Raw genomic sequence first — 22,591 nt, 5'->3', positions numbered from 1 at the left:
CTGCATATACATGCTGATGAAGAAAACAGGACAGACTTAAATTTTCAATTTACAAATACCTTAGTGTCATTGGACAAAGGGTCAAGCAGTACTTAGTACCTGTTAAAACTCATGAGACTGTTTTTACCTCCATGATGAGCGCCCAACCACCATTAGGCTTTAAAGAAAGCTACATCTGGAGAAATGGCTGTCCTATAAACAGCTTTTGCCCCCCAGGCTCTGCACCTCCCAAAGCCCTGTTCTGGTCTGCCAGGCTCTTGGAATGGTCAACAGTCGTCACACTCCATTGCTGGCCATTGTCCACTGGGAAAGGTAGGAGGCTCCCAATCCACCCCTCAGTGAAAGAGCAAACAGTGGGGCCTGTGGCTGCCTGGACATCAAAGTAGAGCAAACAGGCCTGGCAGGCCCTGCCTCTCCGCCTACACATCCTGCAAATGCCATCTGAAGGAGCATCCCTGAGGGGGTCATGACTTTCAGCTTGTCACAGCACACATCAAAGTTTGCACCACACACGAACTGGGTGCATGGGTTCGAATCAAGTTGCCCAAGAGCGGATACTCAGCCATTGTGTCCAGTTTTAATCCCGTGTTTTCCCAAGTAATTAAGCCTTCTTGCTTATGAACTTGTGACTAAGTAAAGCATCACTGAGAGGTTGTAACATCAAAGTGCCTTCCACCGTCTGTCCATGTTTAGTAAAATTGGATTTCTTTCCCTTCTTGAAGAAAAACTAATTGAATTTAGCTGAAGGCTGGGTATATTTGCACGAGCCAGTAGAGGCTGTGCTAAGTCACAGTGGTCATCCTGGGACCCTGTGGCTTAGCGTTTAGCTGGGCTGGGTCAGAGTGCAACATGGAATGAGGCACCCAGACTCAGGCTAAACAAGTGCCAGTGGCATGAGGCTTATGGAGGGATCACTGTGGAGAAGGGGCCAGCCCCCGCCAACTACTCCTCAAGTCAACACTACACCCAAGCTGTTACTAGGCTGGCAAAAGGATTGTCCTAGCAGAATGTTGGTAAATCTTTGGCAGGAGGGCTACTGAAGACAATGGCCATCACAATGCTCGAGTCCTTGATGTCAGGAGTCCAAGTAAGCTTCTTAAGGCAAAGGCTGTGATGCTTACTTAGTATCTGAATCCCCTTTAGCCTAGCATATCAGCACCTGACACAGTCTAGTTTTTAAAAAAGTCCGCTGGATGCATAACATGATAATATAAAGGTATGTCAGCACAAAGTTCCTCTCTCCTGAAGAACCAAAACTCTCTGTATCCCTTTTTTGCCCTGTTTGTCAGGAAACTGCAAATTAAATTCATACTCGATTCCACTAATTACCTGATTTACAGTGAGTACAGCCTGGTCCCATTTATGTAAGATTAGACACATAGACATAGATATAGATATAGTGATCAGTCTCTAGGTAGAGGGGATTCAGTTGACGGCTACTTTCTTCTCTATATTTTCTTTACAAAAACAATAAACCTAATTTTGGAAAAGAAAATCTCTAGTTCAATCCTGATAGAATTATCTTTCCTTTTACCAATATGATTTCTGATCTTGATCCAGTTTTAACTCTCCTGTGTACATTTATATTTGTATTTTGATTTAAGTCACCTTAAACCCTTTTTGTAAATAAAAGGAGGGAATAAATTATAAATAAGTTCCCATGCATATTTTTAACATTTTGTTTTATAACACTATTTTCTGTTCAAAATTAAACAAAATAGCATTCTCTTTACTATTCAAAATAAAATAAAATAATAAATACATATATAAATAAAGGTTCACAAGAAGATAATCTCCTTAAGTACAGAGACTACTGTGTTCATATCCCCAAGGACTTAACACATTAAGCAGCCAGGCACTAAAGGCAGTTGAGGGTGAAATGACTGGGCTTCTCTCAGGATATCACCTTTGAGCTTGTGGGCTGCCAACATTCTAAAGGAGGAGAAGGTTCTCTACTTTCAGCCTTGAATCACGGGGTGCTGTCCCTCTACTCGCCCTTGATCCAAACCCATTTCAAAGGTGGTGGCATTTCAGGCCTGGCCAGTATGATTCCAGAAGGGTTTGGTGACTGATGAGATGAGAATCAGCACACTTCTAATACAGAAAAACTTACTGGCAGATTGTGCTGGGATGGACACGATAATCCTTCAAGACCACTCCCATAGCACCTTACCAATGAGGCCTACCCACCCTGAGCAGTGTACTCCTAGCATTCACTTTTACCAGATTCTACTTTTCCTTTTTTTCCATTAGCGCACTTCTTATCTTCTAATATATAGTTTACTTACGCATTGTATTTATTGTTTGTCTGTCCCTGCCTCTCTCTACCCAGGGACCACCACTTGTACAGAAATAAGCTCTTTGAGGACAGGGATATTTGTCTGTCAAGAACAGTGCCTGGCAAACAGTAGGTGCCAAACAAGTTTTGTAATATGAATAAATAAATCCAACCTGAGACTATGCTATTTTCTATAAAAATCTGTCCTCACTGGGTACCGGAAGGAAGAGGAGGGCACAAAATAGAAGCTTAAAACACCAGTAATTAGTCCTAGGAACCGAGTAAATACAAGCCAACACTCTCACTTTGCTCAATGAGCATCACTGATTTGCTAATGGCCCTGGATAAAGACAGAGCAATCAGTTAAACCAACAACTCATTAGATTCAGAGAGAAGTGTCCTCAAAGCACATCTACTAGCTATGTGCTCACTGATTGGCAGTACTCTTAAGTACAGTGTTAATTCCTATTCTGTCTCAACGCTGATAAAACCAAACATAGAAGGGCACATACCCCCTCCCTTTTCTCCACCACTGGTTACCTCTTGCCGATGGAGACACCTGCAAGCTGGGAACGACTGGTGGGTGGGGGTGGAGGCAGGGGAGGGGGGTTATAAGTGGTAGAATAAGCACATGTGTGTTTGTGTGTAGAGAGGTCTAATGCGAGCAGCAGAGAATAACATCTCACCATTTGTAACCTGTAGCACATACATTATCTCATTTGATTCTCACAAGAATATAGTAAGAATCTATCTGCTCTGCGGTGAGATTCAGTCCCCTCACCCCCTCTGCTTTGATAATATCCTGTCCACACTGCTCTGATATCATTGATTACACTATACTCTGTTTCTCTACCTGCCTGTCTTGTCCACATTAGACCATGAGCTCCCAAGGCCTCTGATTCCCCAGTGATTAACATAGAGCCTGGTTCAGAGTAGGTATCTACCAAATGTTTGTAGAAATAGTTGATTTCAGGTGAAGAAACAAGGTGCTCATAGAATTTTGAAATTCAACTAAGGGTCAGAGCCAGGACTGGATTCCAGGCTCTCAACTGTAGAACCTATTTACATTAATTTTTCTTTTAAAGACTATGTGCTTAGAGCTAAAGAGGCAAATAAGGAGAAAGAGTGCTGAGATCAAGTTCACAACAGAGCAGCAGAGAAGAGAGAACTCTCTCAGCACAGCTAAGTCTCTCAGCCAGTCTGAGGCAGTGCCACCCCGACATTATAAAATACCTGTTTGGTCGATTTCCACCACATTTATGACCCTTCCAAAGGTGGCCAGTACCGGCAGATAAAATCCTTAAAGATCTGCTTGAAGGGAAAATGAAAATTTGCACCTCCCACTATCAATGTCAGTGGCTGTTACTAAAGTACCCAGTCTGCCTTCTTTGAAAGCATCTCTTTTTGCTCCTTTTCAATAAATCCTTTTGCATAATCACAGCTAGAGACTGCAATGTGATGGCAGCATCCAGCCCAAGCCGGGGATCTGGCAGTGGGAGGCAGCAGTGAGGTACAGTAAAACACACAAACTCTGCAGGCAGTCAGACCAGGTTCTAAATTCTATCTGTGTGACCTCAGACAAATCACTTTACCTCTTTGGGCTTCAGTTTTCTCAGCTGCAAAATGAAAAATAATAATATATATCTTGTGGGTGGTTGTAAGAAGTAGAGATAACTCTATACAAAGTAGACTGTTTCAATCTTTACACAACAGCTGCATGCTGGAGGAATGGGGAAGCATATAGGAAAACAGCAGGGCCTCCAATGAGAGGGAAGGAACGCCCCCACCTTCCCTAATTTATACCAGAACTTCCAAAGGAACAGCCTAGTGGAGCCCTTGCTGGGGACAGTGACTGAAGACTGCTCAACATGGATAATGATAACGTAATCATGATGATAATTTGCACATGTACACTTAACCACTTACAACAGGCTTTCAAACATTTTGTTGCTTCAATAAAGCAAATGACTCGCCTAAGGTCACAAAGTCAATGAATGATGGAGCTGCGATCCAGAGCTACATCTTCCCTCTCCACATCTCCTATACTTTCCATTGCACCAGGTGTAGACCAGTTCCTTAGGCTGAGTCCATTTCCCTGCCTTTTAAGAAGACAGCAGGGGGACAGGCAAGGGTGGGAGAGGGTTCAGGATCGTGGTCTGCAGAGCTCTGGCAAAGGGAGCCCCATGTGGAAGGAGATCTCTCACCTGTCGTTTCGGTTGATGGCTGCCACCATGAGTGCTGTCCAGCCAAGTCTGTGCCTTGCATTGACATCAGCACCTTCCGACAACAGCCTAGAAAGAGACAGAAATATTTTCAGTGTATGGCTTATCATGGACATAAGAGTGGAAGAAATGAAAAATCAATAAACAGGGAGGCCAGATGAATTTGGAAATAGTTATAAGGCTTTGAGAACTAAATACCCATCCCAGCTCCTCTGGCCACTCTCCCTTGACCCCAGGCTTCTCCTACCTCTCTCCCTCTTCCCTTAAATGAGTTTGCCTCTACTGTCATCCTCCCAGCCTACTGAGGAAAGAATGTGCCTTCCCCCCTGTCCAGAATGCTCTGTCCCTGCCTCTCTGCCTATTCTAAACCTACTTTCATATAATGGGATACAACCCTGGCTTGAGGACTCTCTCCCAAGTAGGCTTTCCTGACTCATCCAGTCCACAGATCTCTCCTCCTTCCTTAGAATTCCCCCATGCTTAGCACCAAATGCCCAGTGACACTTCTCATCTTTGTAGCTCCCGGTTTACAGAAGAATCCTACTTCTCAAGTTTATCCGTATGGTCGCTGTTTGGAAATTGGAACTCTGAATGCAAGGGAAGATGGAAAGAATGTTAGAAATGCTAGATTAGGTTTCTAGAAAAGTCCATATGAGCCTATTTGACTCTATATGCCAGTGCCTAGCACAGAGTAGGAGCTCAGTAGCTGTTAACACAAGTTTTTAAGTATACCACTAAAAGCCTGAATTCTGGGTCCTAGTAGCAGGGGGTCCTATAATGTGGGGGTGGATAGAGAGAAGGAGAATGAAGAGAACCAACTCTTACTGAGCACCTCCTACAAGCAGGAACTGCCTCAGAACTTTACATACATGCTCTCATTCACTCTTCACACAAGCTTAAGAAGCTGGTATTAATGTCCTCTTTTCATGGATGACATAATAAGTTCAGTGAGGTGAAATGACTCGCTGAAGGTCACAAAGCTAGTTAAGGGTCAGTACAGTGACTGGAACCCAAGTCGATAATGGCTCTGCAGCCTGAATCCTTCTCACCTCACCAACCTTCCTCTACACTGAACCTGACTCCATGTAACATGGAAGAGAAAAGATGGACTCCAGCAAATCAGCATGACATGTGCTTGGTCCTGTGCTGAATTCTGGGATGGGGGTGTGGAGAAGACATGGGGTTTCCCCTAAGGAATTTAGTTGTGGAGGGAGGACTCAGGATAGCAGGAAACCAAAGGCTGTCGTGTGTGGTTTCCCACCATAAGTGCTGTAGGAGGCCAGGAAACAGGGAGACCAAAAGTCAAGAGTGTTTCACCAACAAGGCAGTAGATGCTTATGAGGAATGGGCATTAGGGGGAACTGGGAAGCTGTCTACTCTTCAGTGCGTTCTAGACGAAAGGGCACTGGCAGAGAGTCCAGAGGCTTGGGGTTGAGTCCTAGCATCATTCTTATGCCATAATCTGTAGTAAATGCCCCTCTGGACCAAGCCAAGTCTAACCCCTGTGCTGCCGAAGTAAGCAGGTGATAAAGGCTTGGGAGGATGAAGAGACACATCATGTACTCATTTGTTCGCTCAGCCTGTGCTGATGCAGGGAATGAGACAGGCACTGTCAAAGCCTGAGGGGAAGACAGACCAGCAAGCACGTCACTACACATCAGACGAGTGCTAGGAATGGGGCCTCAAGTTGCAAATGTACAACCAGGGAACCTAACCTAGCCTTAATGACCCAGAAGGCCTCTCAGAGGAAGTGATGATACAGAGTTAGCCAGACAAAAGGGGGCAAGGGAGGGAAGGAGTGTTCCAGGCAGAGGTAAAGCCTCTCATCAGAGTAGAAGGCAGCATGGGGTATATGAGGCCCTGAAAGAGGTCTGGCATGACTCAGGCATGAAGTGCGAGGGGAAAGTGTTGAGAGAGGAGGTTGGGAAACCCTCCTCTCTCACCTCTAGTTTGAAAGGTTTCTTCTGGTCAAAGTCCTGGGCCTCTTCCTCTTACCACATGCACTGTTAAGCATCCTTTATGCAGAAACAACTGTCCATAGCCAAAGGTGTAAAAGAGGCTAAGAACCCTGGGGATAATTTTCTGAGACAGAAATCTCTCTTTGCACAAAACCTTCCCTTGTTTAGCAGGCCAAGTGATGCTGTGGAGAGCGCAAGTTTCTGTGAACTGAGAGACTGGAGTCTGATTTTAACTGTGATGCTGGTTGGATGGCTTCACTTCTCTGGCCCTCAGTCTATAAGACCAGAAAATCAGGGAGGGCTGATGAGAGGTTTCTGAGGGAAAAGACTTGAACTATGCCTTGAAGAACAGGAACAATTTAGAGAAGAGGGAGGAACTGCATGCCAGTCAAGACAAAAGACACAAGATACTATTCAGAAGCAGGGAAGGGATGAGAAAGTATACTCAGAGACCATCAGGTAGATCCATCTGTGACAGCAGCACAGAAACAGGTAGCTGCCAAGGTAGGCAGGGCCTACCACAGAGCCTCAAAAGCCAAGCTAGGAGGCCAAGGCAGTGGGCATAAACCTTTTTTAAGCCATGGATTCCTCTGAGGATAAATCATCAAAGCTGATGATTCTTTCCAGAAAAGTGCACAGGCACACACACACTCAAAAGAAAAAAATCTTTCTTTACATACAATGCCCAGGGATTCATAGGTCCCCATGAAATCAATAGTGGACCCTAGGTTAAAAACCCAATCTAAAGGGTTGACAAATGCCTGGCATGTGTGTGCTATGGTCCTGCCCTCCTGTATCTCAGTCAGAAATCATGAATCTCTCTCAGCAGCTCCTTCCTATGGAGCCTTTGAAAGAGCCTCAGAATCCTTCTCAACAGTGGTTCTAATCAGCTACCATCAATAAGAAGAAACCTATTTGCCATTCCTTAGACTCTCACCATAGGCAAGTGGGGTTGTCATTGAAGGTTTTGGGCAAAAGAAATTATAGAATTAACCTAATAGCTTAAGCAGGCTGAATTTGAAAGGAGACAGAATAGAAAATGGGGACAAGGAGACCAATTTGGAGGTTTCTGTAACACAGACCAAGGGAGATGAGCTAGGGCAGGGAAATGAGAAAGTGCGCGTGAACAGAAGAAACTCAGTGCAGCCAGAACCCTTTATGCCTTTAGTGGGTCAGTGACCTGTGTTCCCCTGCCTGGGCCCTGAGAATTCTAGAAGCAGCACTCCTCTGGAGAAAGTGCTGAAGAAAGAAGATTGAGATGCCTCCTCTTCCTGCCCTTTAAAGGCTGAGTGTAGTGTAATAAAAAGAAAAAGATGAATAAAAGCCTCTGGAGCAAGTCAGACGTGGATTCAAATTCTGGTTCAGCTAGATAATGCTGAGCAAATCAATTCTGAGTCTCCGTTTTCTCACCTATCAAATAGGGACAGTAATCTCTAATTTGCAGGGATCCCAGCCCAGTACCTGGCATATAGCAAGTATTCGGTACAGAGTGGTTTTTGCCTGCCACACTACCCTGTTTCTATCTCTTTGAAGGAACAAAGCGATCTGGCCTCAAGTTGGTAGTGGCAGGTTGGCAAGTACCCTGGGATTCTAACACAGGGTCACATGGGATGACCTGGGTAGTTCAGCCAGGCTGGCTTCACACACTCCTTTGTTCATTTATTCAACAAACACGCACACATTCACTCTGTGCCTGGCCGCATACTGGCTACTGAGGAGGAGACAAGACTGAAGTTCTTGCTTTCCAGGACCTAAGGCAAGCAGGTTTTTTTTTTTTTCCATATATATATATATATATATATATATATAATGTGCATGTGTGTATTACGTTTTTCCACAAATTGCATTTTAAAAATATTTATCTATCTATCTATCTATCTATTTATTTATTTATGGCTGTGTTGGGTCTTCACTGCTGCGCGCAGGCTTTCTCTAGTTGCAGTGAGCAAGGGCTACTGTCGGTTGCGGTGCATGGGCTTCTCATTCAGTGGCTTCTCTTGTTGCAGAGCACGGGCTCTAGATGTGTGGGCTCAGTAGTTGTGGCTTGCGGGCTCTAGAGCGCAGGCTCAGTAGTTGTGGTGCACGGGCTTAGTTGCTCCGCAGCATGTGGGATCTTCCTGGACTAGGGATTGAACACCTGTCCCCTGCATTGGCAGGTGGATTCTTAACCACTGCGCCACCAGGGAAGTCCATAATTGCATTTTAAGATATGTTCATACTGATAATTCATACAATAATTCCATTTTTAAGTTGCTAGTTAATGCTCTATGGCACATCCACCAGATTTTCCCTCTCTGCTCTCCCAGGGATACCCACCCAGCTAACCTCCATCTCTCAGCCACCAAAAGCAATGCTCAAAGAACATCCTCTTACATATACCCTTTTGGACCTGTGTGAGTATTTTCCCAGGGCATGTACTCAGAGTGCAATCCCTGGGTTACAGTGTTTATATCACTTGATTTAACTAAATAGTACCAGGGTCCTACAGGACAACTGCTCCAACTACCCTCCCACCAGCAGGACAGGGGTGCTCCTGTGTACCACGGACACTTGGCAGTAGCCAACTTCCTAATCACTGCAAGTTCAATAGGTGTAAAGGGATCTCACATTGTTGTTTTAATTTGCATGTCTCTGATTACCAATAATTTTGAGCTACTTATTATATGCACATTAGCATGTTGAGGTTTCCTTTTCTGTACACTGCAGGGTTTTCTTTTAAGAGGAGGAACTGCTGGGAGAGAAGGCTTCTCCAAACTTGCTATCCTTTCAATGAACAGTGTAGAAGGAGCACAGGGCAGAAGCAAGAGACCTGCGTTCTAGTTCCAGTTCTGCCACCTCCTACTCTGACATCCCACAGAAGGTATATTATCTCTCTGAGATTTAGTCTCTTTATAGGTCCACTAGGGTTTTAAGAGGTGACACTGAAATCTGAAGGAAAGGGCTCTGCAAACCTGAAGGGATCATTCCTAGGAGGCAAATCTTAGTGTTTTTTGGTGAGACACCAGCTCTTAAGCCCTGCCCAGCATACCGGCTATCATTCTTTGCAGCCTCCTGGGGCTGAGGTGTAAAGGAGAAAGCAATGGCCCTGGAGTCCAAAGGCTGGAGTTCAGATTCTGGCTCTGAAACTTATTAGCTGTGACATCCCTATTGTGCAAGGTAGTTGTAAGGATTAAAAGAGACACCACATGGCAGAATTCCATAAGGAGTGGTGGCACCTAGTAAATCAAGGAAGGACCAGAACAAACAAAAACCTCAGTGACCCCAACTCCAAACAACTTTTCCTCTTTCAGAGCTGGGGGGGCCTCTCCCCCACTTCCCCTCTGTGTGCAGAGCAGTCCCAAAAGTTAGGATTTCACAAACCCAGGTCTCCTCCATTTCATTTTGTTGCTTTGCAAGTGAATGCCCAGCGGGCAGTCATTTCAAAGTCCTGGGCCATCTGGGCGGGTGGATGCCTGCTGAGAGCAGCTGAAAGGGCCTCTGAGGCCTGAGAAAGCCACCCTTGCTCTCCCCTGTGATTTTCACCACCGGACAAAATGTGGCAAGTGAATTAATCTCTTTTAAAAAGAGCAATGCTTGTGACAGAGCATGGTGTTTCCGAAAAGGTTAGGATTCTATCATCCCTGAGATGATGAGTGAAAGGCTTAATGCAGATTGCCACTCAGGGCAGAGCTGCCTGTGGCCAGGGGCTGAGAAGTGAGGGTGGGCACTGCAGGCCTTTCTGGGCTCACTCCAGACTTGTGGAAGCCCCTTCCCTAATGAACTAGGTCTCCTGCTTGGCAGGGCAGTGGTGGTTGACACTAAACCCAGGGTAGATGATGGAGAGGAGACCACACCAGCAGTCCAGAGTTGAATCCCAGCTCATGTACAACTCTCAGGCAGCAGAGAGGGGCAGGAAAATAAGCGAGAGGGACCTTGGTTCAAATGCAGGCTCTGGCACTTACTGGGTGGGTAGTCACGGATGAACCAGTAACTCAACCTCTCTTAATTTCACTTGGTCTCCTCACCTGAGTAACAGCTCCTGCTCTCGGAGCCTGTTCCAAAACTGTTAAAAAAAAAGGCAGAGGACTCCACCAGCCCTATTCCATATGTCATTTAGGGGCACCATGAAGAAACAATGAGACAAAATATATAAAAGCACTTGGTATGCAATAAAAGTGCTATACAAATGGAAGAGCCTATTTCATTACTATCATCATTTTCCAATGAGTGTCTACCCCATTTTAAGGAAGCAACAGAGCAAACTAGGATGATATATCCAAGGTGTACACAGAACTTGGAATATAAGTGCTCCAAATTTTCTGTGGATTGATAAATGGATGGTCTCAAATCCACAGGCAAGGGCAGTGGGTAGAATAAGGGTTCTCCAGCCCAAGAGCTGAAGATTTCCACATGAGAGTAACTAATCAAGGGAAGAAAAGCTGCTCCCATCTATCAGGGACCCAGGAGAGTCCTGAAGGCTACGGACCAAACAGGCAGCAGTGGTTACCTCTTTTGGGGAAGCGGGGGTAAGGGATTCAAACTTTCACTTCCGGCTATGAACTCTTCTGTATTGTTTGAAGTTCTGTTGCTGTTTTTTTGTAACAATAAGCATACTATTACTATTAAAAAAAAATTTCTTAGGAAAAGAAAAACTTTGGACCTAGAGCTTGTCATACTGAGTGAAGTCAGTCAGACAGAGAAAGACAAATATCATATGATATCGCTTATATGTGGAATCTAAAAAAAGGTACAAATGAACCAACTGACAAAACAGAAACTGAGTCACTGATGTATAAAACAACTTATGGTTACCAAGGGGGAAAGGCAGTGGGGGGGGGTGCAGGGGAGGGATAAACTGGGAGAGTGGGCTTGACAGAGACACACTACTACATATGAAAGAGACAACTAATAAGCACCCACTGCATAGCACAGGGAACTCTACTCAATACTCTGTAATGACCTATATGGGAATAGAATCTAAAAAAGAGTGGATATATGTATACGTATAACTGATTCACTTTGCTGTACAGCAGAAACTAACACACTGTAAATCCAATATACTCCAATAAAAAATTAATTAAAAAAAAACGAAAAAGAAAAACGTACCCTTTCTTCCTCCCAGAAGCCTTCGCTAAGATAGCCTTGGTGCAGCCATGATGCCCTGTGCTAGCTTGTGTCAACAGCTGTCATACAGTTGCCTTGTCCTACTCTCCCAGTAGTCAGCATGGCCCCCTAGAAATGAGGACATGCCTTGTTTCTTGATTCCTGGTGCTGGCACAGCGGCCCACACCAGAGGGCTCAGGGGTTGAACAAATGAATGCCTGTAGCACTTCCCTACACAAATCTCTCACCTATACTCATGTGCCTGTCTTCTTCCAAGAACTTAGGCTCCTGTGTATATGTGGAAGATGTGGGTGAGGAAAATGTCCTCGCTCTCAGGGCTGAGGACGCTTAGACACAGGCCTGGGGCTGGAGGCCATGGGTTCCAGTCATGGCTCTCTCAGTAACTAGCTGTGTGACCTGGACAAATCTGTCTCTCTGGGCCTCACTTTTCTCTGCAGTAAAATAAGGGAACTGAATTAAATGATTTTTCAAGTCCCTGCCAGTTCTAAAATCTTAGGATTCTAAATATGTACAGCATCAAAACAGAAGTGAACTCCTAGCAGACATGGGCACCAGCATGACTTCCAAAGAAAAGACAACTCCTCAGGCTTGCTGTTTATAGGAGGGAGGGAGTCCCAGACAGGGATACAGGACAGTTTTGAGTTATTATGGCTAACAGCTCTTCCACTCAGGGGAGGGAGGTACCACTGGTTTTTCTTCCTTCTTCTTTATGACCAATCAATATAAAGCGGCCACTGAACTTCAATCGTGCATTGTTCCAACTGATTTCCGGACCCTTCACATGAACTGCCCTCAGCTGCAGCTGGGGAGGGGGCTGAAGGGTGGGAGCCCTGTCCCACCTGCATCAGAGGCCTGGAAGCAGTGAGCCATGCAGACTCAATCATAATTGCTATCTGGGCAACAGGGCCCTGGCTGGAGCCTCGCAGAAGGTCCTGTTTACAGTAATAACAGCACCAGGCCCTGCTGTCTGAGCAGAGGCAAGGCGCCTGGGGCTAGAATCCACACACAGCCTCCATCTGTGCCTTATCTACCCGGTGGGTCTGGGCTGGGAAGGGTGGGGCAAGGGAGGAAATGCTGCTCTCAGACCCCAGCCTCGGCCAGCTGACTTCAGGCAGGTCCAGGTGCTCCAACTCCACAGACATGAGGCCTCTCTGGCATCTTTTGCTTTCACTGCTTGGACTGAGCACTCTCATTCAAGGGCTGGCTCAGGGCCCTGCCCCTAGGAATCTCTCCAGATGCTCTCATTCCCAGTGAGGTAGCCCATCCCGCGCGGCCATATCTGGACTACTCCAAAGGGCAGTGGGTGGGCAGTGAGGGAGGAGGACTGGCACTTAGGCAGCACCAACAACAAATGAGGTGTGCTGTGTAATGTGCCTGCATGCTTCATAACCAGTCACCTCCTATCGTATAAAGTTTTAAAATTTCCAGATGTAAAGAAGGACCCACTGAGATCAATCTGTCCAAACCTTCCTTTTATACATACAGATATGGAGGCTCAGAAAGCACCAGCCTTGGAACAGACTGATGCGGATATAAGCCTGCACCTGTCTCTTCCAGACTCTGTGACTTTGGGGAGGTCATGTTTACCTCTCTGAACCTCAGCCATCCTACTTTATCAGTCTGCTAGACCTACCTAACAAGGGTGCTGAGATGACCAAAGGAAATAATGTATGCATAAGCACTTCCAAGTGTTAGCTATCATCATTATCATTGTTTTATGTGTTCAAAAGCATACAGCGGAGAGGACTTCCCTGGTGGCACGGTGGTTAAGAATCTGCCTGCCAATGCCAGGGACACGGGTTCAAGCCCTGGTCTGGGAAGATCCCACACGCCGCGGAGCAACTAAGCCTGTGTGCCACAACTACTGAGCCTGCACTCTAGAGCCCGCAAGCCACAACTACTGAGCCTGAGTGCCACAACTACTGAAGCCCGCATGCCTAGAGCCCGTGCTCCGCAACAAGAGAAGCCACCGCAATGAGAAGCCTGCGCACCACAACGAAGAGTAGCCCCCGCTCGCTGCAACTAGAGAAAGCCTGCACCGCAGCAACGAAGACCCAACGCAGCAAAAAATAAATAAATAAATTTATTATTAAAAAAAAAAAGGCATACAGCAGAGGAGCTGTATCAGAACTTTACTGAATACTGCTGGATTAAACAGAATAAAAGCCAAAGATGGGACCATTCTTTGTCCCATCTTTCTTACAGTTTCTAGGAGGAACTTGGCACACGTTAAAGTGCATAGATTATTATTATTTTTAACTTTTTATTTTGAAATGATTTCAAACTTACAGAGCAGTTAAAAAATAGCACACACACACAAAACTCACGTATATCCTTTACTCGGATTCTCATTACATTTTGCCTCATGTGCCTTACCACTCCTTTTCTTTCTCTGTTTTTTCCTAGACCATGTGAGAGTTAGTTTCAGACATTATACCCCTTTATTCCCAAATACTTCAGCACGTATTTCCTAGTATAAGGACACTCTCTTACATAACCACTAACCAATAATGGTTGAATTCAGAACACTTAACATTGATAAAATATCTTTATCTAATATATATCCCATACTCAAATTTCTTCAATTATCCAAATAATATCCTTTATAGCAATCCCCTCTCTGCCCCAGATCCAGCTATAATCCAGGATCAAAACTCGAATCAGGGACTTCCCTGGTGGCGCAGTGATTAAGAATCTGCCTGCCAATGCAGGGGACACAGGTTCCATCCCTGGTCTGGGAGGATCCCACATGCCGTGGAGCAACTAAGCCCGTGTGCTACAACTACTGAGCCTGCACTCTAGAGCCCACAAGCCACCACTACTGAAGCCCACGCTCCACAACTACTTAAGTCCATGCGTCTAGAGCCCGTGCTCCACAATAAGAGAAGCCACCGCAATGAGCAGCCCGCGCACCACAACGAAGAGTAGCCCCCACTCACCACAACTAGAGAAAGCCTGCGCGCAGCAATGAAGACCCAATGCAGCCATAAATAAATAAATAAATTTATTTTTTAAAAAATGGAATCAAGCATTGCATGTGCCTTCAGTTTCCTTTCATCTAGAACAGTTCCTCAACTTTTCTTTGATATATATTCATGATATAGACATTTTTGCAGAGTCAGGCTAGTTTGTAGATTGTCCTTCAATTTGGATAACAATTTTTTTGAGGAACCACGTCCTATTATTCAACTATTAATTCCACAAACTTTTCATGAAACTGGTTATTATAGGACTCTGAGCAGGATACTGAGGGCACTTTGATGAATTATGCAGTGTTCTTGTCTTCAAGGTGTTCACTGGATAGCTACACACCTGGCAAACAGCTAAAATACAAGCAAGGCACCGTGTGAGTGTAGGTCAGAGCAAGAGCCACAGGGACGACTTCTTGGAGGCAGAGGCATGAGCCGTGCCACAAAGGATGGGCAGAAGCACAGATTCCCTTAATGAATTCCTGGGATCTTCTATGGGAAACATCTGTACTTCCTCAAGCAGTGTGTGCCATGGCTGGGACTCAATAAAACAGAAAAACCAACAAGGCCAGAAAGGGGAGGGGCGGTCCAGGGCACTCTCATCTGGGTACCTCACTCTCATCTGGGTACCTCTGGGCTCTAAGCTATGTCCCAGTCAGCAGCTGCCTTGGTGACAAGAAGGCAAAGTCTGTCTAGGCAGTGAAGTGTGGGAAAGGGCCGTGAGCGCCACCTACTGTCACCACGGCAGGCCTCTAGGCTGCCACAGAGGGCAGTAGGGCAGCTGGGCAGCTGGCTGGTTGATAGGAAGCTTGTCATACTATGGGAACGAGACACAGAAGTGGCTCAAATTTCTTAAATTGGGTTGGCACTTGAGCCACTACTGCTAAGCTCCAGAGCCCTATGAGATTTTCAGTAAAGAATGGACTGTGCAAAGCCAACCACAGTACCTGGCCCTCTACATGGGGAGGGACAAAATCTGGCTTTCATTAATTCAGGTTTGTCCCAGTAACAAAACTTAAGTAGCCCCTTCTCCAACCAGGCTCTGTGCTGGGCACTGAGGGTACAGATGAATCAGACATGGATCCTGCCCACAAGGAGCTCCCAGTCTGAACTGGGGGTGGGGAAATGGAACAAGTAAGTACACAAATAAGTGCTTAAAGAATCACAGGTGTTCTGAGAGCTGTTTGTACAGGGTCAGTGAGCACACTGCATGCTTGGCTCTTCCGGTCTTGCAAAGCTTTTGAATAGTGGAGTTCAAAAGAGCTCGTTTCTTGAACAGCCTACTATGCATCAGGCACTTGACATTTATAATCTCATCTGGTCCTGTGATTAGAGAAAGAGCCTGAGTCATACAGAGAGAGGGTAACTGACTTGCTTAAGATCACATGGTCTGTTAAGTGGCAGCTTGGGACTGGACCCCATGCTCTCTCTACTGAACCACACTGCCTTCCAGGGCACATATCCCATCTTCTTCCCTTTTTTCCCACATTTAGCCTGGGGCCAGCACAAGTATCTGATGGGACTAACCAACTGAAAGAAAATGATAAAGAAGGAAAAGTCTTAAGTGAAAAGGAGGTTATCTGAGGGATGGAGATACTCTGATTAGTTCTACTGTCTAGAACCTTCTCCCTTGGAAGAGACCCTTCTCTTAGACTGAAGATGAGAAAGGCCAGATCCGTCCCTTCTTCGTGGTAGTCTCCATACTACTACCACCACTTTCACAGCTGCATGGCAATACAATACTTTAAAGTGGTCTTGGTTAAAACAAGCTTGGCAAACAAATCTAATTGGTAGGTTATAGAAGTACAGGAAGCCCCAACATCACTAATCATTAGAGAAATGCAAATCAAAACTACAATGAGGTATCCCCTCACACCGGTCAGAATGCCCATCATCAAAAAATCTACAAACAATAAATGCTGGAGAGGGTGTGGAGAAGAGGAAACCCTCCTGCACTGTTGGTGGGAATGTAAATTGATATAGCCACTGTGGAGAACAGTATGGAGGTTCCTTAAAAAACTAAAAATAGAACTACCATATGACCCAGCAATCCCACTACTGGGCATATACCCTGAGAAAACCATAATTCAAAAAGACACATGCACCCCAATGTTCACTGCTGCACTATTTACAATAGTGAGGACATGGAAGCAACCTAAGTTTCCACTGACAGATGAATGGATAAAGAGCATGTGGCACATATATACAATGGAATATTACTCAGCCATAAAAAGAAACGAAATTGAGTTATTTGCAGTGAGGTGGATGGACCTAGAGACTGTCATACAGAGTGAAGTAAGGCAGAAAGAGAAAAACAAATACCGTATGCTAACACATACATATGGAATCTAAAAAAAAAAAAAGGTTCTGAAGAACCTAGGGGAAGGACAGCGATAAAGATGCAGACGTAGAGAATGGACTTGAGGACATGGGGAGGGGGAAGGGTAAGCTGGGACGAAGTGAGAGAGTGGCATGGACATATATACACTACCAAATGTAAAATAGATAGCTAGTGGGAAGCAGCTGCATGGCGCAGGGAGATCAGCTCAGTGCTTTGTGACCACCTAGAGGGGTGGGATAGGGAGGGTGGGAGGGAGATGCAAGAGGGAGGAGAAATGGGAACAGATGTATATGTATAGCTGATTCACTCTGTTATACAGCAGAAACTAACACACCACTGTAAAGCAATTATACTCCAATAAAGATGTTAAAAAAAAAAAAAAAAGAAGTACAGGAAGCCCTAGTTTTCTGTCGACTGGGCTAACTGCAAGCTTAACAGACTCTAGGAGTATAATGCAGCTGCCAAGAAAGCTAATGCAAGCTCAGGCCATGTTAATAGATTCTTAAAATCTCTAAAAAGGGGATCACTGCCCTGCTCCTCTCAATAATGGTCATGCCACACTGGAATTCAGAAGGGGCACCAAAAACTTTGTGGCCACTTCATTAGAAAATGACTAGGATGAGGAGAAGACTTGAAATCACAATTTAGAGAACCAAGGGTTATTTGGCTTGGAGTTCTGTCTCTTAATATTTAAAAGTCTGGAACAGGAAAAGGGAGCTGTGTAGTCCTAGAAGACAGAGCAGGGACCAAAGAGGGAAGCAGTAGAGAGCACTAAGTACATAACAGCAGCCCACCATGTGTCAAGTGCTATGCCAGTTGCTTTCACAATATTACCTCAGAATTCACCACGACATAAAATATAATACTTTTCTAATTACAAAGTGCTTAAGCTTACATTACTCCAACTGCCCAGAATGTCTTTCCACCGAGCTCCTTGTATCCAAATACTACCCATCTCCAGGCCCAGACTAAATGCCCCCTTGTCTATGGAGCCTTAACTTTTCGTATGTACTAATTACAATTCTCTTACCAGACTGAAAGTTCTTTGAAAGGCAAAGGTCATGAGGATACATCTTTATGCTCCTCCTCAATGCCAAATGGGGCATACTGCTCATGATGGGCCTTAAGAATGAATAAATGGCAAAGAAAATGTACAAGTGGCCAAAAAACTTATTAAAAGATGCTATCAAGGAAATGCAAACCAAAACCACGAGATATATCACTACACACATACTAAAGATGGCTCTAATAAAAATGACAATGAATGTTCGCAAAGATGTGGAGAAATCAGAACCCTCATATTTTATATTGCTGGCGAGAATGTTAAAATGGTGTAGTTACTTTGGAAAATAGTCTGACAGTTCCTCAAAATGTTAAACATAGAGTTACCATATGACCTGGCAGTTCCACTCCTAGGTACAGATATAAAAACATACGTTCATATGAAACCTGTACACAAATGTTCATAGTAGTGTTATTCATAATAGCCAAAAAGTGAAAACACAAATGTCCATCAACTGATGAATGTATAAATAAAATGTAGTATATCTATACATGGAATATTATTCAGTCATTAAAAGGAACAAAGTACTGATACATGCTACAACAGAGATGAACCCTGAAAACATATTAAGTGAAAGAAGCCAGTGACAGGAGGCCACATATTGTATGAGTCCATTTATATGAAATACCCATATAGGGAAATCCATGGAGACACAATGTCAATTAGCAGTTGCCAGGGTCCAGGAGAGGGGGGAATGGGGAGTGACTGCTAATGGGACTGGGTTTTTTGGGGGGAAATGGTGATGAAAATGTTCTGGAATTAGAGAGCAGCGATGGTTGCATAATCTTACAACTATATTAAAAAACCACTGAACTGTATACTTTAAAAGGGTGAATTTTATGATATGCAAATTATATTTCAAAAGGAAAAATAAAATGAATGAGTAAATGTTTGACCAATCAGAGTCTGCTTATCATTCAGGAGGCAGAGTGTGCCTCATACCTAGAGATGCCCAACTGTGGGCTGGATGTTGCCCTTCAGAGAACCTAAAGAGGAGACATGAATACTGGAGAGAAAGTGAGGCTGGAGACAAAAGTGCCTTGGGTCCTAACAGACCCATTCGGGGGCTGTACCTGAGTCCCAGTTGGCCCTGGGAAGGATACTACTCTGCCTGCTGGACTCTGAACCCCTGGGAATTTCAGGGGCCTCCTCCAATTGTTTGTGCTTTACATTCGGTCCCTGCTCACTATCTGCAAAAGCTGGTCAAATACACAGACTTCCCGGGAGGCCTGGGTGCTATCCTCCCAAACAAAAGGGCATTGAGATGGAAGCCTCAGCTCAGCCTCTGAGAGGGATTCTTATGCAGCCTTCCTGGGCCTCCCATCCACATGAATGGAGGATCCTGGAGACCAGTCAGCCTGCCCAGCTGCTGTACCCTCCTGCTGGGTAGACTCTGGAGGATAAACAAGGTTTTATTCAACCAGTCAATCAACTGGCCAGACTCTATCTGTACTGTGTGCTTTCTGAGTGCCCAGTCAGCCTTGTGTGACTAGCTATGGTGAAGGCAGGAGGAGGTGCCATCTACCTGGCTGTGACAGCATGGCCTGGGTGAGGAGACACACGCATGAAGCAACTGAGGAGAAAGACAAGGAGGTGAAAACTAAACATGATACCATTTGGCTCAGACTTTAAGGCTGTGGGAATGTTGATAAGAAAGATCAACATGGGCTGGAACTAGCAGTGAACTGCAGTGAGAAAAGCACATACTTTGCATTCACGTGGGACTCGGTTTAAATCACAGCTCTACTCCTTACAAGCTGTAGGGTAGTAAGCAGCACTAAATCTGTCTGAGTTTCAAGTGGAAAATGATTATAACGCAATCTGTTTTGCAATACTGCAGCAAAGAATGAAGATAATACATATACAGTACCTGGTACTCTGCCTCACACAGAGTGGGTATCTAATAAATGGCAGCTATTATTATTAGGGAGGGTGAGCTTTCTGGGAAAGGAAGGGCTTGAAGGGGGCAATGAACCGTGAACAGGATCTAGATAGGGGTGTGAGGAGAACAGGGGTAGAGTTGGAAGTGCTACAAAGGCTCACAGGTAGGAAGAAGTAAGCTGCGTGTTTAGGGCTAGAGAAGCCAGTTCTGACTGGAATGGGGGTTCTTGGGACAGAGGGGAGCCGGCTTGGCTGGGAGGAATGCAGGGGTGGGGTGGGGCCTGTCAATGAAGAGCAGAGTTGAGGGCAGGACAGATAAGGGATCTAGATTTGACATTTATCTTCAGGAACCTTATAGACTCCCAGTAAGGCAGACTGAAATGGTTCTCCGTTGAGCTACAAAATATCTTCCTGAGCCTGGAAAAGTGCTGGGAGGAAACTGTGACCCAGGCAAGCTCCATTCTGCTTCGGGCCTCACAGCCTCCTGATCTGTAAAATGAAGTGGTGGGTCACTTCCAAGGGGGAGACTTTGGGTAAATTACTCAAGTAATCCAAATTTCTGTTTCATCATCTATGAAATGGGGCTATACTACTTGCACAGTTTTAAGGATTTAGTGATTTAAGTCTCACGTAATGCTTATCTCTAAAAAGGCATTCAATAAACATTGGTTACTATTAGTAATAGTTAATAATGTTATTAAAATATTATTATTTTATGTGTTTTATAATATACATATACAACGAATATATGTAAAAAATATACAAAAGTATGCTGTCAAAGTAATACGCTATAAACATTAAACAAAACTCTGAATATACATGGGTTCTAAAAAATGTAGTAGAACTAAGCACGATAGGCTGGGTGTCTTTCTGCTCCACCTTAATATCCATTTACCTTGTGTTCATTCGCTGGGGTCTCTGAATGCACACTAGGAGCTTAAGAAAAATGTAGAGGGTAAAAATAGATTATCCAGAAAATCCTATCCATTATCTTAATTTATTTTGCTAGTTCAGGGGCAAACACTTAGTGTAATTAACAACACTCAAAAACAACACCTACTATGTACTGAGCACCTGGTATGTGCCAGGCACAGCACTCGCTGGTTTTTCTCATTTAATTTTCTCAGTTAATACTCACAGCAAAGGTGTGAGGTAGGTCAATCATCATCCCACTTTGCAGATGAAAAATCTAAGGCTAGAGAGGTTAGGCTACTTTCCCAAGGTCACAGAGCTAACAAATGGCACAGCTGGGAGTCAAACCTTGTTTTCTCAGATTCTGAATTCCTTACTGACAGGATTCCTGCCAGTGATATGAAAACCTCTCCAGCAAACCCACTGACAGAGTCACAAGAAGAGAACCACTTACGGCCTTAGGAGGACTTTGGGCCTGGGACCACTGCTCCAAAGAGAGGAGAGGGAAGGAAGCAGGATGTAGAAGAGCCTTAAAGTTCGAAAGTCAGATTTTCTGAGGAGGCTTTTCAAAGAGGACAGAGAGAGCAGAACTGTGAGGCAAACTGCTAAAGTGAATATGGTAAGCCCAGTAACATATTAGTTTGACTATTTTTAATATTCTTAGATTTCTCTGTGTTCCTCAGTTTCCAGGAAAACTCCATGGGAAAAAATCCAACTGGTTCCAGTCACGCTGACAGGATTTGTGTTATGGCCATGATTGAGCTGGGACTTTGGAGAAGAAGTACTTGCGCCACAGCAATGGTGGTGGGGAGATACAGCCTGACAGCTGCCCCTGCTGGGGAGCCCTGGGGGACAGCAGTTTTGTAGTCTCACCGCCTCCGTGGCTAGATCAGTGCCCAAAAAGATGCTGGCACACACAAGCTGGTAGGCACTCAGATTGGTTCCTAATGTTTCTCAGCAATCAGAATGGTTGCTGAAGAGGGCAGACAGCAGAAACAAGAAGAACTACAATCCTGCAGCCTGTGGAATGAAAACCACATTGACAGAAACACAGACAAAATGAAAAGGAAGAGGACTATGTACCAGATGAAGGAACAAGATAAAACCCCAGAAAAACAACTAAATGAAGTGGAGATAGGCAACCTTCCAGGAAAAGAATTCAGAATAATGATACTGAAGATGATCCAGGACCTCGGAAAAAGAATGGAGGCAAAGATCGAGACGATGCAAGAAATGTTTAACAAAGACCTAGAAGAATTAAAGAACAAACACCTAGAAGAATTAAAGAACAAACAGAGGTGAACAATACAACAACTGAAAAGAAAAATACACTAGAAGGAATCAATAGCAGAATAACTGAGGCAGAAGAATGGATAAGTGACCTGGAAGACAGAATGGTGGAATTCACTGCTGCAGAACAGAATAAAGAAAAAAGAAGAAAAGAAATGAAGACAGCCTAAGAGACCTCTGGGACAACATTAAATGCACCAACATTCGCATTATAGAGGTCCCCGAAGGAGAAGAGAGAGAGAAAGAACCCAAGAAAATATTTGAAGAGATTATAGTTGAAAACTTCCCTAACATGGGAAAGGAAATGGGCACCCAAGTCCAGGAAGCACAGAGGGTCCCAGGCAGGATAAACCCAAGGAGAAACACACCAAGACACATAGTAATCAAATTGAAAAAAATTAAAGACAAAGAAAAATTATTAAAAGCAACAAGGGAAAAATGACAAATAACATGCAAGGGAACTCCCATAAGGTTAACAACTGATTTCTCAGCAGAAACTCTACAAGCCAGAAGGAAATGGCATGATATATTTAAAGTGATGAAAGGGAAGAACCTACAACCAAGATTACTCTAC

General features: G+C 44.5%; 1 protein-coding gene across 4 annotated transcripts in view; it reads right to left on the bottom strand.

The window, feature by feature from the left end:
- The window catches only part of CLPB (ClpB family mitochondrial disaggregase), a gene marked incomplete at both ends in the record, with an annotated part of 164,371 nt that overhangs the window by 123,647 nt on the left and 18,133 nt on the right, over positions 1 to 22,591 (bottom strand). For 3 of the 4 annotated variants that reach the window (XM_079708849.1, XM_079708851.1, XM_079708848.1), the window contains one exon: positions 4,483 to 4,569. The exons of the other annotated variant lie outside the window; for it this stretch is intronic. In XM_079708849.1, the coding sequence (XP_079564975.1) occupies positions 4,483 to 4,569 (87 nt within the window). The remainder of the gene's footprint in view (positions 1 to 4,482; positions 4,570 to 22,591) is intronic. 4 annotated transcript variants of the gene reach the window in all.

The sequence above is a fragment of the Hyperoodon ampullatus genome, assembly GCF_949752795.1.
Source record: "Hyperoodon ampullatus genome assembly, chromosome: 7".
Classification (NCBI taxonomy): Eukaryota; Metazoa; Chordata; class Mammalia; order Artiodactyla; family Ziphiidae; genus Hyperoodon; species Hyperoodon ampullatus.
Note: the sequence above shows the minus strand (reverse complement) of the source record. Positions and strands in the feature narration are given on the sequence as shown.